Genomic DNA, 18,094 nt, shown 5'->3' with positions numbered 1-18,094 from the left:
GTACCACAATCACTGGAACACACTGAGCGACCTCTGAACGTGCACACGCTGACTGCAGTTTGGTAATAGGCAGGCATAAAAACAGCCTAGTTTTAAGCTAAACTGCATGAGCTGTTAAAAACAACAAGAGAATGTACTTACCTTAAGGATGCGCTGAATGATGGCAGGTGGGGCGATAAAACTGGACATGCTGTTTAAGACTTTCATAGTGAGCTCTTTTAATGCTGAGGAAAGAGAGACACAATCAGGACTGACTGAGCCCTCAGCTAAATTCCATTATACAGTTATATATATTTATATAACAGTTAACAGAACAATCATTAGCTTATTCGGACCTTCAAGTGCACCTGGATAACTCCTACTTCCAAGTTGGGTTATCATTATTACAAGAAGTTATGCATTCATGTCTGAAAAATAATATGGAAGTTTTCAATTGCTTTCTATATTTAAAAAAAAAAATTTTTTTTATAATTTTAATTTTTATCACTTATCAATGCACAATATCTACCGTAAACCATGAAAATTAGAAATAACCCACTTTTTTGTAAGCAATTATGTAAAAAATGCAATTGAAATACAAAATGGAATATATATATATATATATTTAATCCATACACACTATATGATGTTCGTTATTAAAAACATTTGGGAAATAATATCATTGTCATCATTTCAGAAGTATTAGAATAAAAATCATAGGATGAGAATGAGGGGCTTTTTATATTTTTGAATATTTATTCTTATAGGGGCAATGGAGTTAAAAAGGTTGAGGACTGCTGCTAAAACTCTGGATAAACTCAAAACTAGTGCTTGTGTGTGTTTGTCTCACCCTCTGAAGTGTGTTTGGTGTCGGCTCCTTTGAGTAGTTTCTGTGGTGACATCATCGCCTCGAGGAGAGGAAACCACAGAGCCTGAGAGTGACAGAAGATTGATGTACACACACAGTGAGAGAGAGAACAAGAAGATCAATATATCCTGTTCATGAAAAACACAGCCCAGGTTGATCGGACAGCGCGCGCACACACACACACACACACACACACACACACACACACACACACACACACACACACACACACACACACACACACACACACACATACCTCTCTCTGCTGCTGGTTGAGACCGTGCGAGCTCCTCTGACACAAAGCAATGATGTCATGCAGAGCTTCCTCCACTCTTTGTAACAGACTCGGCACTTCATCACCTGTTTCCTCCTCCTCACCATCAGGCTTGTCTGCCTCTGAGCCTTCCAGGGCAAGTTTGTGGAGTTTGCCCTTCAGGGTCTGAGAAGCAGAAATCAACAGATCGATAGCGCATTTCCACCTGCCCTTTCTGTCTCACCAGGTACACTGAAGACACTGTTCTCTGAAACACCATCTAAATGAACTGGCCATTTCTGAGGGTGCTTTCATACTGACAGTTTAATTCAAAACAAGGCACGATTCACATGAAGACATGGTAATGTGAAAGCTGCCATGCAGAACGGAAGCGGTAGCGAACCCGAGAATACCTGTAGATGGTGGGATTTTGTTTGCCCTGGAACTGTGGCACAATTTGCATGATTGTGAAAGCAACTTGGACTCATGTGCGCTCTTGTTAAGGATGCAAAATAACCTGTGCATGCATTTTAGCCTGATGACAATGTCATTAATTCAACAAAACACACATAAGGGGTGAAAGCTAGCCTGTAGTGTAACTGTGCATAGGGAGTGCAATCAGAGCGGCAAAAGCATATTTATCATATATTATTATCAGTTGAAAATATTGCCGCATCATATTTTTGTGGAAACTGGGATTTTTTTGTTTGTTTGTTTTTTGATGAATAGAAAGATCAAGTTGCATTTATTTCCAAGCAATGTAAATATACAATGTAAGTCTTTACTGTCATTACAATATAAAGTATTAATTTGGGAAACACATTAGTATATATATTCTGCATGAATATATTCTACATCCCTAATCCTACCCAATACCTAAATTTAACTACCTTTCGAACTATTAATATGCAGAAAATTTGGGGTTTATGAAGGGTAAAGTCATAATTAATAATGGCTTGTTAATAGTGAGAAAATTAGACCTTAAAATAAAGTGTGACCTTAATTTCTTACTGACCCCAAACTTTTGAGTATATATTGTGTGTAAGCTGGTGGTCTACAGTCCACATCAATAAGTGCACAAGTCTATAAGGAAGGAAGGAAGATTTCCATTCATGCATTCCATCTGCAATATTTTTTATTCATTGGTATAATATGCTATGTGCCAGAAAGTCTTTAGTTGTTATGTCGCATCTCACTTTTCAGCATGTCTAGTTGTGATCGCCAGTGCTGAAATTCAAGTTTGAAAAAGCCCAAACTCGCTGGCATTCTGTTACATGCTGCTACATTACAGCTGTTTTTAAATGCAAAAACATGAACTAAAGTTGTGCTTGACTTGCTCTGACATTAGTAAAATAAGAAGCTGTGGTTTACAGTGAATTTACAAAAGCTTTGAATGCAGCTCAACCAATCAGAATCAAGGACCAGAACTATCAGTTTTACTTTGTTCCTTATGGAATATATGCATGGGACAGGCGTCAGAGAATATGATTGTGTTGTTATTTTTATTTTTTTTTGATTATTGCACAAAATCAACATGTTAAATTGAGAGCCTTCGAAATATAATAATAAAAAGGTTGGCGGCCCATACAAAACCCTCATCTTTTCTCTGAATCAGAATGTTCTCATTTTAAAAAATTGTCTAATTTGATAATTTTTTTCAGCTACCAAAAAGACTGCAGTGCTCCCAGTTCAATTTAAGACTGAATTTTTCCAGCTGCTTTTTTTTTTTTTTTTTTTTTTTTACAAAATCTAAATCAGTGCTGCAGATTCTGCTATTGCAAACATGATAACTAGCTTTACATTAGTACAATAAAGGAGTTTTACTGAAAAATCAGTTAAACTGAAAGGTGATATCAAACAAAAAGGTGAAATGTCACATTAATCATTATTTGGCAAATTTTCAGAGAAATTCAGTCATTTCAAAACACTGAATGCATGCTTTGCAAGGGGCTGCATTAGGAGAGAATGTTAGAGATTAAGTATTGTTTTATGTGTTATTCAGTAAACAGAAAGACATGTTAAGTTATGCTGGACATTTAGAGGAGTTTCTGTAATTTGTTTTAATTTTGTAGTTACCATTATGTTATCTGTGCTTAGACACTCAATGAGTAATAGCCATTGCTAATGTCTGTACTGACATCAGTCTTTTCTTTTTTGTTCAATATATGCATTGTGTATAATGATTAAAACAGCTGCTTGTTTAAAGGGGTCCTATGATGCAATTAAAATTTTTCCTTTGTCTTTAGAGTGTTACAAGCTCTTGGTGCATGTAAAGTTTCAAAGACTAAAGTCTCAAATCCAAAGAGATATTCTTTATAAAACTTAATTGTCAACCACAACCTCCTAAAATGGCTCATTCTAACACACCCCCTGACTTGTTTAAATAAAGATGTGGGAAGATTTTCTTAATAACAATGTGATTTTCTTGTTAAGAAAGGCGGCGTTACTTTTATTGTTGCTGTTGCCGCCGCTGCCATGTTATGGAGTGTGTTTCGCTGTGAAAGGGAAACTACTTTGTTTGGCCTTCCAAAAGAGGATACAACTAGAAATCTGTTCCAGAACAGGGGTGTTTTTTTATTGTTGCTGTTTTATGGAGGATGAGGACTTTCCTGAACCAGTAACCTACAATGCGTCTGTAGCAAAAAGGCTGTTTCTATAAAGCTGAGCAATTCCAACTTTGCAAGGACAGTTTGGCACTTCTGATCCACAGCCCGTAAGTAAGTTTTTTATATTTAAATAATTTGCCAATGATGATTCAAACGCAAGTTTTGAGAAGTGTAGAGTAGGCTTGTTGTTTGTTACGCACTTACATTTGTTATGCTTCAGTATAATTACGCACACTATACCAGGGGTGGTTCTAAACCCTTTTTAGGTGTGTTTCAGCCCCCCTATCTGTTACCTTAGCCCCCAAAATCTTAACAGTCTGGCCAGTGCTGTTTCCTCAAGAAAGTTTTTCATTCTCATGTGTTTTAAGTCTTATCGGTTTAAACACTAAAGTAATTTTAAGCCATTTAAGCCCAAGACCAAGCCACAATGCTGTACTCACGTGCTGTGATAAAGCGTTTCTACCGTGCGCACACACATGTGAAGTGCACAAACAAATATACGTAGCCTTCTCAGACAGCAGGTCAATACCAATGGTTGTCTTGACAAGTATCCTTGTAAGCACAGTCGGTTGTTTTAAGTGAACGTAAACAGTAAAGAAAATATCAAATTTACATCAGTATAACGGATCCGTGCATTTCTTCATATGTAAATAATGTTAATCAATAGCGGTGTGACACTCTCACACAAAGACACATGTTTTATACCGCTCAATATATATGAAGATGGTTTTATATCTACTGTGGGTAAAATAAGTATTGAACATGTCATCATTTTTCTCAGTAAATATATTTCTAAAGGTGCTGTTGACATGAAATTTTCACCAGATGTTGGTCACAACCCAAGTAATCCATACATACAAAGAAAAAACAAATAAGTTCAGAAATAAAGTTCTGTGTAAAAAAAGTGAAATGACTCAGGGAAAAAGTATTGAACATGAAAAAGGGAGGTGCAAAAAGACATAAAGCCAAGTCACCAGCAGAAAACTATCAGACCTTCACAACCTTATTGTTGCAAAATATACTGATGGCATTGGTTACAGAAGGATTTCTATACTTCTGAATGTTCCAGTGAGCACTGTAGGGGCCATAATCTGGAAGTGGAAAGAACATAATTTCACCATAAACCAGCCATAACCAGGTGCTCCTCGCAAGATTTCTGACAGAGCAGTGAACAAAAATTATTAATAGTTTTCTAAGAGCCAAGGACCACTTGTGGAGATCTTCAGAAAGACCTGGAATTAGCAAGTACAATTGTTTCAAAGAAAACTGTAAGTAATGCACTCAGTTTTTTTGGAGTGTAGGAACGCTTGTGGAGATCTTCTGTATTGCCTGGAAAAAAGCATGTTGAAGCTTGTTTAAATTTTGCTGCACCACATTTAGACAAGCCTGTGAAATACTGGGAGAACATAGTCTGGTCCTTTGACATTAAATTTTCACCAGATGTTGGTTATACATAATACACACTATGTTTGGAGGTCAAATGGCACTGCACAACACCCCAAAAACATAATGGTGATATTGAATCCAATAGAAAATCTATGGAAAGAAGTACAGATCAGAGTTCATAGAAGAGGCCCACAGAACCTTCAAGATTTGAAGACTGTTTGTGGACGAATGGGCCAAAATTCCACCTAAGTAATGCATGTGACTAGTTTCTCCATACAGTAAGTGTCTTGAAGCTCATTAACAACAAAGGCTTTTGTACAAAATAATAAATAAATTTCAGTAAGCGTGTTTAATACTTTTTCCCTGGGTCATTCCATTTTATTACACAGAACTTAATTTCTGAACTTATTTGTTTTGTTTTCTTTGTATGTATGGATTACTTGGGTTGTTAGCGACATCTGATGAAAATTTCATGTTAACAGCACCTTTATTTACTGAGAAAAACAATGACGCGTATTTATTTTACCTGCTGTATAAAGTATATTTGAGTTTTAATGGTTTTACATGTTGTCTTAGCCATTTTAATCCTCTTAATCCTTTTAATGTGCAAATGTCTTTAAATGTTCATGTGTCTGGAAATAGACCAGTATAAAGAAAGCATGACAACCAAACAAGGTCTTTGACACTTAAACACTGAACACTCTGAAGTGAGGAGTAACCTTTGAGGATTTACCATTCCAGAATCTTACTTTTATTGGATTAGCACTGCTTCGGATTGTATATACACTGGTGGACACTTTTAGATCGGGAAGTAGCAACACGCTGGATTTCTTAAGCACTGTTTTAATGGTACGGAACTGAAAGACTGTGTACTTTTAACAGCCTAGGATTTCTATTTCTATTCTAGTTTTATTGTGTTGTTTTAAGTTCCCTGTGAATTCTGTAAATACACTATTTATTTAATTATTCTAGTTTTGGCGTTGTCTCATCTTTTTAAAACACTTATTTATCCTCACACAGTTTAATCTGACCCTATGTAATTCGACCATTAAGGCCGAGCATTACAGCGGTACTTACACATTAATATAAGATCATACAACATGGTGATTCTCAGTGAATGGCGACTACATGAGGCCAAAATCTGTTACAAAATATTTTGATGGTTTTTAAGTAGATGCTCTGATAACATTTGCCAGACAGTATCAGTGAAATTCTATTTCCGTGATATAAAGCGAGGATAGTCCTGGTCTTCATTAAGCATCTATTTGTAAACATCCTGTCCGTGATGTTTAAGTGCCTGTAATAAGATCCGCTGACTGGACCACTCTCCCTAGCACTTTGTACTTCAGGACAGTGCAGCTCCCACACCAGGCTCTGATATGCCTACTCAGGACACATACACTTACAGATGCTGACCAGGATGTGATGGCATGCCAAACTTCTCTAATTTGTGCAGAAAATCCGCTGACATGCTATTCTGACCACAACACTGGTGTGACAAAATCAGGTTAACTTCTCTGTGATGGTTATTCTCAGAAACTGCTGACCCTCTCGACTCAAGTTTCCATCAATGTTAGGTCACCAGTCTGGAGTTGTACTGGTCCAGAGAGAGCTGCACTGTCAAGATCGAGGTCACAGTCCTATCACCATACTGCCTGGGTTTCATCTTTAACTTCTATTAAGCAGCCTCTCCATGTAGGATCAGATCAGTGACCAGTTTAACTTTGCAGTCATGTCTGGTGAAACACTCATGGATTAATAAAGGCAAGAGAAGTGGGAATAAGCTTACCAACTTGGGGGACTCCATTGTTTAGAGTCACGGCAAAGGATATGTTTGTTACTTACTGTACATCACCTATGGGCATCTCATCAAAAAGCCCAACATTTTATACCTATACCTTAGGACGTCATCCTCTACCCTTACATTTTATAGGGTCGCTATAGTAACCCAATGTATGTAAATGTGTAGGTGTATTTTTTATTTTTTTTTGCAAGAATGTTGAATATCTCAGTGTGGTGATGTCTGATAAACAATGATGTGTCACTCATAAAAATTAACATAGACATAAAAGAGAATCCTCAAGTATCATCAGCAAATCTTGACATGGCTCAATGATTTACTGCAGAGCAAGTTCGTAATCAAATATTAGCATAATTTAATGGTGGTTTTGATGGCAAAGCTGTCTGCAAACAAATTACAGATTCTGAAGATGATGAAAATGTTTTGAGAGTAACGTATCAAAAGACTCCCAATCCCCAATATGAGCCAGATGCTGAATGTACCTGGAATGTAAGTGATGATGGTGGAGAAGCAGTTGCTTAAAATGTACTTCGAAGTTCCAACAGAAATCAAAACATACTTTATTTAATTACTTTGTACTTGTTAATAAAATATCAGGGCAGTTTTATACTATTGGGCCAGTTTAGAAACCCATCTGGGTTAGATAAAGACCTGATTATGTAATAATAATAATACATATTAGAGTTATATTTTTAAAAATCGTGGATCTGCCAAGCTTTTTAATGGCAGTGAATGGCTGTTGAGATTTTGAATTCCAATTAAGTGCATTTATTGAATAAATGATGAATGAATGAAGGCATTTATTTCCCCCCTGTAGCCGTTTGGAGTACTTTTTTAAAATGGATGGATGCACTTTATTGGACTTGGACAAAATCTCAACACCCATTCACAGCCATTATAAATCTTAGAATAGCCAAGGCATTTTTTGATATAACTCTGATTGTATTTGTCTGAAAAAAAGAAAGTAATTTACACCTTCGATGACTTGGGGATAAATTATAAGGTATTTTTATTTTGGGTGAACAATCTCTTTAAAGCAAGTATGGATCCTCTTGCTCAGTTTCCGAATCTACTGCAAGCTTATGTGGTGTGATGAGCTCAAACCTGTAGCAGCACTTCAAAAGCTCCTTGCACATCTCCCTTCTTCTCCAGCAGGTAGGCTGTGGCCTCATGCAGCTTGTGTTTCTCTGTGATCTGTGATTAGACAAGACAGAGATAAGCCTGTCAATTGTGTTCCAGTCAAATTGTCAAGATTATCAAGACAAATGATCCACTCCAAGCCGCCCACTGGATGAACCGGCTCAGACTCAGACTGAGAGAGTGTTTAGGTGAGACTGTTTGTTTGTGAGAGACCATCTCCATAATGAAACATTCAAACATTCTGAAACTAAAGTAAAAAGAGGGTTATGCGGAAGGCAGAGAAACACGAACCAGCATCCATAAATACAGCAGAATCCATTAATACAAAAGCAGGGCAGCTGAGAGCGAGCTCAGAGAGAGAGAGAAAAAAAAATACAGACTGACAGAAACACAGCAGCAAGCAGATGGATCTAGATATGGAGACATACACAAAGAGCAGTGAAACAAGTAAAAGGCAAGATGGCAGGACTTTAGAGCTGCTGTAAATGCACGCGTGTGTGCAAGGTGTCTGTTCAAATATTTAGCAGGTGCCACTCTTCTTCTGTAACAGTATTGATTCCCTCTTCTGCCGGTCTGTCTGTCTCAGCGCTTCAGCACACCAGATATCTCCCCTCCTTCTATTATTCATTCATTCATTCCTTCCTCCAGGCATCTTTCTGCCTGAGCCTGTCAACCGGTACTCTAATTACATCAGATTGGCAACCTTTACTTGCTTTATCAGTGGGTTCATGTTGATTGATTAGATAGTGTGTGGTCTCCTAATCGTCAGCTTTCTATGCCAAACCTGTAGTATGAGAAGTGAATTCAGTAATCATCTGCATTTCAGAGCAAAAACTGTCTTATTTACTAATAGCCTGCAATCCAGTTTACCAAGACGCTAAACGTGGTAAAATCACACCAAAAAGCACCATGAATATTGATGCCATTCTCAATCTTTCACTTTCAGCGTAAACACAACTTCCTTTTATGTAAATTAGGCTCGTTATATATAGCGCCTTATTCACAAACTAGGCTATCTGTCTGCTGCAATTAGCATCACGCTACTCAAACTGAATGTTCTCACCCTTTATTTCGTTGACAAAAACAGCTGGAATATTTTGAAAATATAATATTTTAGCTGAAGAGATTTAAATCGACATTCTGAGACTCCATGCAGAGAATAACCTGAAAAATGTACATTCATTATATAAAATTCCATGACATTTTTACGACTTTTAGCATTTTATTACATTTCATGCCTTTTCCTTTTTTTCTTACAACAATTTTAATTTTATTCCCAGATATTTGCAGGTATTATTATGGGAGCTCTGTAAAATATACACAAAATGAAATGATGTGGAAGAGTGTTATAACTGGGCATATCATTACTTTTCACAATTTTAAAGAGCCGACCCAGATGCATTATGCAATTTTTAGCATATATTTCCAGGCACATTTAAGCTGATTCATAGAATTTCTTTAATGAACTGGGATAGAAAACAGCACAGAAAATGTGTACAAAATAAACAGTCAGCATGTGCAATGTGACCGAGCTTGTATGCAGAATATGCTTTTCAGTATATGCTGACAAAAGAATTGACAATAAAGCAGACTTGACTTGAAACTCATTTGAGCTTCTCAATAACATACTAAACATTTGTGAGCCCTCATATTAGCTCTGTATCAAAAAAACATGTAAAGCTGGTCCTACACCTGACGAGAAAGGCCACATAAGGGTTAAGAAAACTCACAGGTATTGAACACCGGATGCATCATTCTCAAGTTCAAGACTGCAGTTCAAAACAGCACCATACAGGCAAATGAACAAAGTCATGTCAATGAGTGTGACTATGGGATTAAAAATAGTACAGAAAGATAAAGGCCCATCTATATTACAGTAAAGTCCATATATATATGAAGAGTTCAGATGCAAAACCCTCTAAAAGCCATCTGAAATTTTCTTTTGAAATTAGCATTTTTATCAAGCTCCTGTGTTTATGTTATTTCACTTAAATGGCAATGAGAAGAAATTATTCAATGACATTAAAGTGAATTTACTGAACATAAACACAGCAGCCAAATAAAAATGCTAATTTTAAAGAAAATTTTTCAAATGGCTTTCAGAGGGTTTTGCATCTGAACTCTTCATATACATACATATATATATATATATATATATATATATATATATATATATATAATATATATATATATATATGGACACAGGCACATTTTGTATTATTTTAGCTGTTTGATTAATATGTACCTCCCCCTTTTTCAAGGGACCATAAGTAATTAGACAATTGACTCAAAAGCTGTTTCATGGACAGGCCTGGGCACTTCCTTCGTTATTTTTACATCGATTAAGCAGCTAAAGGGTCCAGAGTTGATTCTAAGTGTGCCATTTGCATTTGGAATCTGTTGCTGTGAACCCACATCATGCGGTCAAAGGCTCTCTCATGCAGGTGAAACAGACAATTGTTAGTCTTCAAAAACAAAACAAATCCACCAGAGAGATAGCAGGAATATTAGAAGTGTCCAAATCAACAGTTTGTTACATTCTGAGAAAAAAGAACACTCTAGTCAACAACAACATAAAAAGGCCTGGATGTCCATGGAGGACAAAAGTTGTGGATGATCGAAGGATCCTCTCCATGTTAAAGAAAAACCCTTTCACAACATCCAGCCATGTGAAAAACACTCTCCAGGAGGTAAGCGTGTCACTGTCAATGTCTACAATCAAGAGAAGACTTCATCAGAGCAAATACAGAGGGTTCACCACAAGGTGCAAACAAGGCAGATTAGACTTTGACAAAAAACATCTAAAAAAGCCAGAACACTTCTGGAAAAGCATTCTTTGGACTGCTGAAATTAAGATCGACCTGTATCAGAATGACGGGAAGAAAAAAGTTTGGAAAAGGGTTGGAACAGCTCATGATCCAAAGCTTACAACATCATCTGTGAAACATGGAGGAGCAGTGTGATGGCATGAGCACGCATGGCTTCCAGTGGCACTGGGTTACTGGTGTTTAGTGGTGATGTGACAGAGGACAGAAGCAGCCGGATGAATTCTGAAGTGTATAGAGATATTCTGTCTGCCCGGATTCAGCCAGTTGATTGGGCGGTCAATCAATCAAGTCAATCTCCTGATTTCAACCTGATTGAGCATGCATTTCACTTGCTGTAGACAAAACTAAAGGCAGACAGACCCACAAACAAACAACAACTGAAGTCAGCTGCAGAGAAGGGCTGGAAAAGCATCACAAAGGAGGAAACCCAGTCTTTGGTGATGTTCATTAGTTCCAGACTTAAGGCAGTCGTTGCCTGCAAATGATTCTCAACAAAATATTAAAAATGAACATTTTATTTATGATTATATTTATTTGTTCAATTACATTTGAGCCCCTGAAAATGTGTTTTATACTGTGTATAAAAATGGTTGTAATTCCTAAGCTTTTTATGTTATATTTTTGTTCAACTACTTGAATTAAAGCTTAAACTCTGCACTTCGATTTCATCTTGATTGTTTCATTTTAATTGCTATTCTGGTGGCATACAGAGCTGAAATTATTAAAATTGTGTTAGTGTCCCAATATATATGGACCTAACTGTATGTTCTTTCTACATATAACACACAGAATATATTCAAGCCACAAAAACAGACTTAATGAAAAATGTCAGGTACACAATCATCCAGCCATGTTTTTAGACTTTTTCTGATTTTTGTGGAATCCTGTGGAATATGATACATGGAGCTGAAAGAAGTGCCTTCTATTTGGTAGCTAAAAGCATCAACAAATTATCTCAAATATTAAAATAAAAAATGGATTGATGGATGGATAGAAACATACAAAGTGAAGGGGACTGGTAGAGCTTTCAATGCCACAGAATGCAGCTGTCTATATGAAGGCAGCAGCAACAGTCAATGGGCCCTATCATACACCCGGCACAATGCGGCACAAGTGTTTTTGCTAGTTTCAGCCTGACGCAGTTCTCATTTTCCCATCCTGCGCCACATTGTTTAAATAGCAGATGCATTCTTGTAATATGCGCCCATAGGTGGGTGCACAATGTGTGTACACTTTGCTTATTACACACAAAGGGATGCGCAGCAGAACACAAACATTTTTAAAAATGAGAAATTACATTACGCTATGTAAATATCGAACCCGCCATGGCGCGAGCTCAACTGGCTTTTAAAGGGGATGGGAGATGAGACTCTAAATTGGTTTATTGCATGTTACACCCCCCAAAAAACTCATTTCTCATTAAAGGGGTCATATGATGCGATTTCAATTTTTCCTTTCTTACAAGAAGTGTTACAAGCTCTTGGTGCATAAAGAAGATCTGTAAAGTTGCAATAATCTCAAATCCAAAGAGATATTCTGAACTGATGTTTAAACTAAGGACATTATTAACTTTACATTTATTCTGAAAGATGAAGCTCGTGATTATGGAAAGGGGTGTTACATTTCCGACGAGTGCTTGTGGTGATCGGCCAATCGTATTGTACTAGGTCAGTTGGCCAATCAGAGCAGACTGCACTTGTCAGAAGGAGGGACTTTGTAGAAAACAATGCGTTTGAGAAAGGCGGGGCATAGAGGACCTACAATAATGTACAGTATTTGGAAAATAATGTGTTTTTTGAACATTAAAGCATGTCAACATATTCTGTTTCACCAAAAATACTATTACACACAAAATAATCATCTTTAAAAACGCATCATATGACCCCTTTAAGAGAATAGGGATAACCAGTTTAGACAATGCGTGCCAACCGTTTTCCTGTCATTAAACTAGCAAAAGTGGATTTGGACACGCCCTGAGTGCACCTGCGCCGTGCGCTTCAGTCCATGCGCTTAGATATGTGTATGAGGTTCATTGATTTATACCTGAACGGCATCCTCCAGTCGGTAGTCCTGAGAGGTCTTAAGGAAGGCGGTGACTTGCTGAGGACTGAACTGGCACAGTAGGTCCACTAAGAGCTCATGAAGATCTGGACCCAACTTCAAGACAGTCTGAGGATTCAGACTTTCTCTGGAGCTGTTAGAGAAAAAGAAAACCATAAATCATGTGAAATGAATGTATAATAGAGGAAACTGTCACAAAAACCTATAGGAAAAAATCTTGTTTTTAATAAACATGATCTGTTGGAAAATGGTCATTTATTTAGATCATCAGATTATAGCTGTGAGCATTACTGTCCAGACTTACTACACACAGCACATAAGAGCAGCCTGCTCAAGGCAGTCCTTCAAAGCCAACTTCTGTGAACTGATGTTTAAGACCGCTGGCTTGAATGTGCCGGGAAAAAGATCAACAGCCAGACCAAAACCAAGGACCAACAGACCATAAAATGTAAGCATGAAAACTCAGTTGACAACAGAGAGTAGAATTTGTGTCAAAAAAGCAAAGCAAATTAACATGACAAGCAATTTTCATGTGAACATTGCTTTGGTGTACTGCGGTATACTCAATAGTGTTCTGATAGCAATAACATCATTGCCCAGCTAACTCATTAAAGGGGTCATATGATGCAAAGAACATTATTTTGGGTATTTGGTGTAATGAAATGCGGTTTAAGGTTAAAAAACACATTATTTTCCACATACTGTACATTATTGTTTTTCCTCTATGCCCCGCCTTCTGAAACGTGTCGATTTTTACAAGGCTCATCGCTCTCAAAAAAGTGAGGTGTGCTGTGATTGGCCAGCTATCCAGTGCGTTGTGACTGGCACGAATGCCTCAAGCGTGTGATGGAAATGTTACGCATATTGTGATGCCCTGTCTGGCCGGAGCGACAAGACAAAAACATAAAACCCATTATAAACGTGATATAAACATGATTTCTAGTCGTGTTTTCTTTTGGAAAGCAAAAAAAAGTAGTTTCGCTTTCTCAACGAAACAGCATCACACACCGCGGCCTTGAGTGAGCAGAGGCCAGAGGCCTAGAGTGAGCCGCGGTCTAGATTGAGCAGAGACGGGTGGCTTGAGAACGGTGCAGCAGGCGAATTCTACGAAGGAGCGTATAGTACCTTGGTCTTCAACCACATGTGATGACCCCGGGCTGGACGCGGCTTCGTCCATGGTGAAAGCTGATTCGGCGATCCACGGTGCAAAGTTGATGTATTTCCTCAGCGACCAGCACGGATCAGCTCCAGGCATGACAAAGTGTCCTCTTTTGGAAGGCCAAACAAAGTAGTTTTGCTTTCACAGTAAAACAAACAGCGTCTATACGACATGGCGGTGGCGGCAACAACAATACTACAATGAGAATAAAGGTACGCCTTCTTTCTTTGCGTGAACATGGGCGGCGTTATGCAAATCTTCCCACATAAAGACCCAGAGATGTGGGGGCGTGTTAGAACGAGTGTTTCAGGGGGGTGTGAACGAGTCTTAACTTTTATAAAGAATATCTCTTTGGATTTGAGACTTTAGTCTTTGCAACTTCACAGATCTTCTTTATTCACCAAGAGCATGTAACACTCCAAAGAGAAAGGAAAATTGAAAATCGCATCATATGACCCCTTTTAAAAGAGAAAACTGAGAGAGAACTGAAGAATGAGAAGGTGGCAAGAAAAGTGTCTCTCTTTTTTTTTTTAAAGCATTTAAATTTTTTTTTTTTTTAAATGTATGCCTATTCCTTAGCTATAATAACATTTTATTTAATTTATAACTAATATACACTACCGTTCAAAGGTTTGGGGTCAGTTAGATTAGTTATCACCAAGCCTGTATTTATATGATCAAAAAATGCAGTACCAAACCTTATATTGTGAAATTATATATATATATATATATATATATATATATATATATTGTGTAATATTTTTGTTATGTTTTTTTGATATATTGTGAATTTGTTTTTTGGCTTTTTTGAAATATTGATTTTAAACGTGTATATGTTTCTTCAGTGTCACATAATTTTTTTTTTTCAGAAATAATTATAATATGCTGTTTTTAATGAAACATTTCTTATTACCATCAATGTTAAAAGAAAGAGATTTAACAAGAAAAAAAAACTTTATCTTACATTGCCATTCAAAGGTTTGGGATCAGTATGATTTTTAATGTTTTTAAAGAAGTCTATTCTGCTCATCAAGGCTGTATTTATTTGATCAAAAACACAAACATAATTATTACAATTGAAAATAAAAATTTTCTATTTTAATGAACTTTAAAATGTAATTTATTCCTTTAAAATATAACTTATTCCAGGATTATTTGATGAATAAATAGTTAAAAAGAACAGTATTTATTCAAAATATAAATCTTTTTAACAATGTAAGTCTTTTCTATCACTTTTTTTTTTTTATCAATTTAACACACCCTTGCTGAATAAAAAAATGAATGAACCCAAACTTTTTTAACAGTAGTGAATACTATTACAAAAGATTTCTTTTTTAAATAAATGCTGTTACATTTTATTAATCAAAGAATCATGAAAGGAAAAAAAAATGATCATAGGTTCCAAAAAAATAATAAATAAATAAGTAAATAAGCCACACAATTGTTTCCAACATTGTTAATAAATGAGTATATTAGAATGATTTCTGAAGGATCATGTGACACTGAAAACTAGAGTAACAGCTGAAGAAATTTGATAATTACATCACAGGAATAAATTATATTTTAAAGTATATTAAAATAGAAAACTTATTTAAATTGCTATACTATTTCACAATATTACTGTTTTTTTCTGTATTATTTATTAAATAAATGCAGCCTTGATTAGCATAAGAAACTTCTTTAAAAACATTACAAATCTAATCCAAAAATATACATAAATATCCTATATACATACTGTCAAATATATGGGTGTTTTAGGCCAAGCCATCCATTCCTAAGACTGTCTGTCTCTCCTGAGGTAAATACGTTTTTCACAGAGCTCCAAATCGAAATCATGCGTCATTTGTGCATCCCCCCTTGTGCATTTTTTCTTTCTCAATCAAGTTATCATGTAGAGTGGTTTTCTCAGACCTCAATCATAGCCAAGCTCTCAAATCAGAGCCCAATCAGCCACCATCAGCTCCTGCTGAATGAGGCATGTGTGAGAGAGCACATCCTCATGTGAGACGTACTGCCCTACTCTGGTAAAACTCTCTCATAAAACTATGAGGCATATGAGAATTATGATGATATGAAGTATATGTAGTGGTCAAAATCATACAGAACATAAAAATGGCGGATTCTGAAAGTACACAGTTTAATTACAACTAATGCTGCGTTCCATGCAGGTTTTTAAGCCCGTAAGTCACGACTTCAAACCATGACTCACGACTTTGTAGCGTTCCAGGCAAGTCATGCCAAACTTCCTGAGCTCAAGGAATTGTAGCTAGATTATTAATTTTTTTGCAACGTTATATTGTCCTAAAATCTATTTTTCAACGTTTACCACTTGCATAAACACTGCATCCATAGGCAATATTATCCGTAGGGGCTGCCATTGTGGTTTCGTGGGCTATGTGACGTCAGAACTCGGAACTGGGAGTACATCGATTTAGTACGAGTTCACGAGTGGGAAGTCACGGGTTTGACTGCCATTCCAGTGCACTTTCACGGGTATAAGGTTGGAAAAACAAGGGTTACGGGTTGCCTGGAACGCGGCATAAATAATGCACAAAACTGATTTTCCTATCCAAGAGACAGTGAATGCGGTTTGTTTTTTAAATACTAGAGAACAAATCAGTAGTACAGATTAAAAGGAGTCTTCGTTTAATCACCCTCATATTGTTCCAAATCTGCATGACCTTCTTTCTACGAAACACAAAGTTTGTGCCCTTACCGTGCAAGTTAATGGGGTCCAAAACATGTTTTTTGACTTTTATTGTAAAGCTAATTGAGCATCAAAGATATTGAGACATATTTATTTTTATTCCACAGAACCAAAAATCAATACTTTTTGGAATTATTTAGGGATGGGTAAACAATAATAGACTTTTCATTGTATCAGTTTAAAGCGGTCATATGATGCTGCTAAAAATAAATTTTTTTTGTGTATCTGGTGTAATGAAATGTGTTTTTGCGGTTTAAGGTTAAAAAAACACAGTATTTTCCACATACTGTACATTATTGTTTCTCCTCTATGCCCCGCCTTTCTGAAACGTGTCGATTTTTACAAAGCTCATCGGTTTGAAATGCGAGGTGTGCTCTGATTGGCCAGCTATCCAGTGCTTTGTGATTGCCTGAATGCCTCAAGCTTGTGACGGAAATGTTAAGCCCCTCACCATATTGACTATTCAAAAACATTCAAACCCATTATAAACGAGGCATTTGTTGCATCCAGTGGGGACATAATTACGGATTATAATGACTTATACTGTCTTTTTACATGTTGCGTTGCATTGCGCCGCGTAAACATAAAACCATGTCTGCATTTTTGATTGGAGAAATGACAAACATTAAGTGCTACTCTACACTGCTCAAAACTCGCGTTTGAATCGTCAGTGGCTAATTCTATATAAAAAAGACTTACACTCTGTGAGTCAGAACAGCCAGCAATGTAGTCTATTCTACCAGGATCAGGAAACAGTCCTCCACAAAATGTGCTGCACACATCTGAATATTTGGGTCGAACTGTTCTGAGCTTGTAATATTTCAAAGAGAAAGGAAAAATTTTAATCACATCATACGACCCCTTTAAGAGAGAATAGAAGATGTGTCAGTGGGCATCACCATGTAATGTAGCAACTTTGCATATTTCTGTCACAGAACCAAATCTCTCATGGCTGGAAAAGTAAATTTTAGCATCATAGCAAACTTATCCATGTATACTAATATACAGAATATCATACATGTTGGTGAACTGGCAAAGGGAAAAAAAGAACAACACGTCAAAGTCTGGATAAAGAATGGCCATTAATTATTTAATTTTTTTTTTTTTACCCCAAATGCTGGCTTTGGAGTAGTTTGTTCTTCATTTATGATCAAATTTTGATTTGAAATGTAAATCGTTCACATATTGTCCTAAGGGTGCTTTCACACTCGATTCGCTTGCCTGGTCTGAACCCTAGTTCGATTGCTTCCCCTGTCCCCGCTGGACTGCATTCATATTATTTTATTTGGGTCCGTACCACGGTTCG

General features: G+C 36.7%; 1 protein-coding gene across 1 annotated transcript in view; it reads right to left on the bottom strand.

Annotated features, from left to right (window-relative positions):
- The window catches only part of vps8 (VPS8 subunit of CORVET complex), a 134,863-nt gene that overhangs the window by 41,021 nt on the left and 75,748 nt on the right, over positions 1–18,094 (bottom strand). Inside the window, 5 exon segments of the mRNA XM_042716369.1 lie at positions 142–224; positions 830–911; positions 1,104–1,286; positions 7,998–8,087; positions 12,905–13,055. Coding sequence (XP_042572303.1) covers positions 142–224; positions 830–911; positions 1,104–1,286; positions 7,998–8,087; positions 12,905–13,055 — 589 coding nt within the window.

Source organism: Cyprinus carpio, chromosome B1 (assembly GCF_018340385.1).
Source record: "Cyprinus carpio isolate SPL01 chromosome B1, ASM1834038v1, whole genome shotgun sequence".
In the NCBI taxonomy this organism is placed as follows: domain Eukaryota; kingdom Metazoa; phylum Chordata; class Actinopteri; order Cypriniformes; family Cyprinidae; genus Cyprinus; species Cyprinus carpio.
The sequence above is the reverse complement of the archived record's forward strand: the minus strand, read 5'-3'. Positions and strand labels throughout refer to the sequence as shown.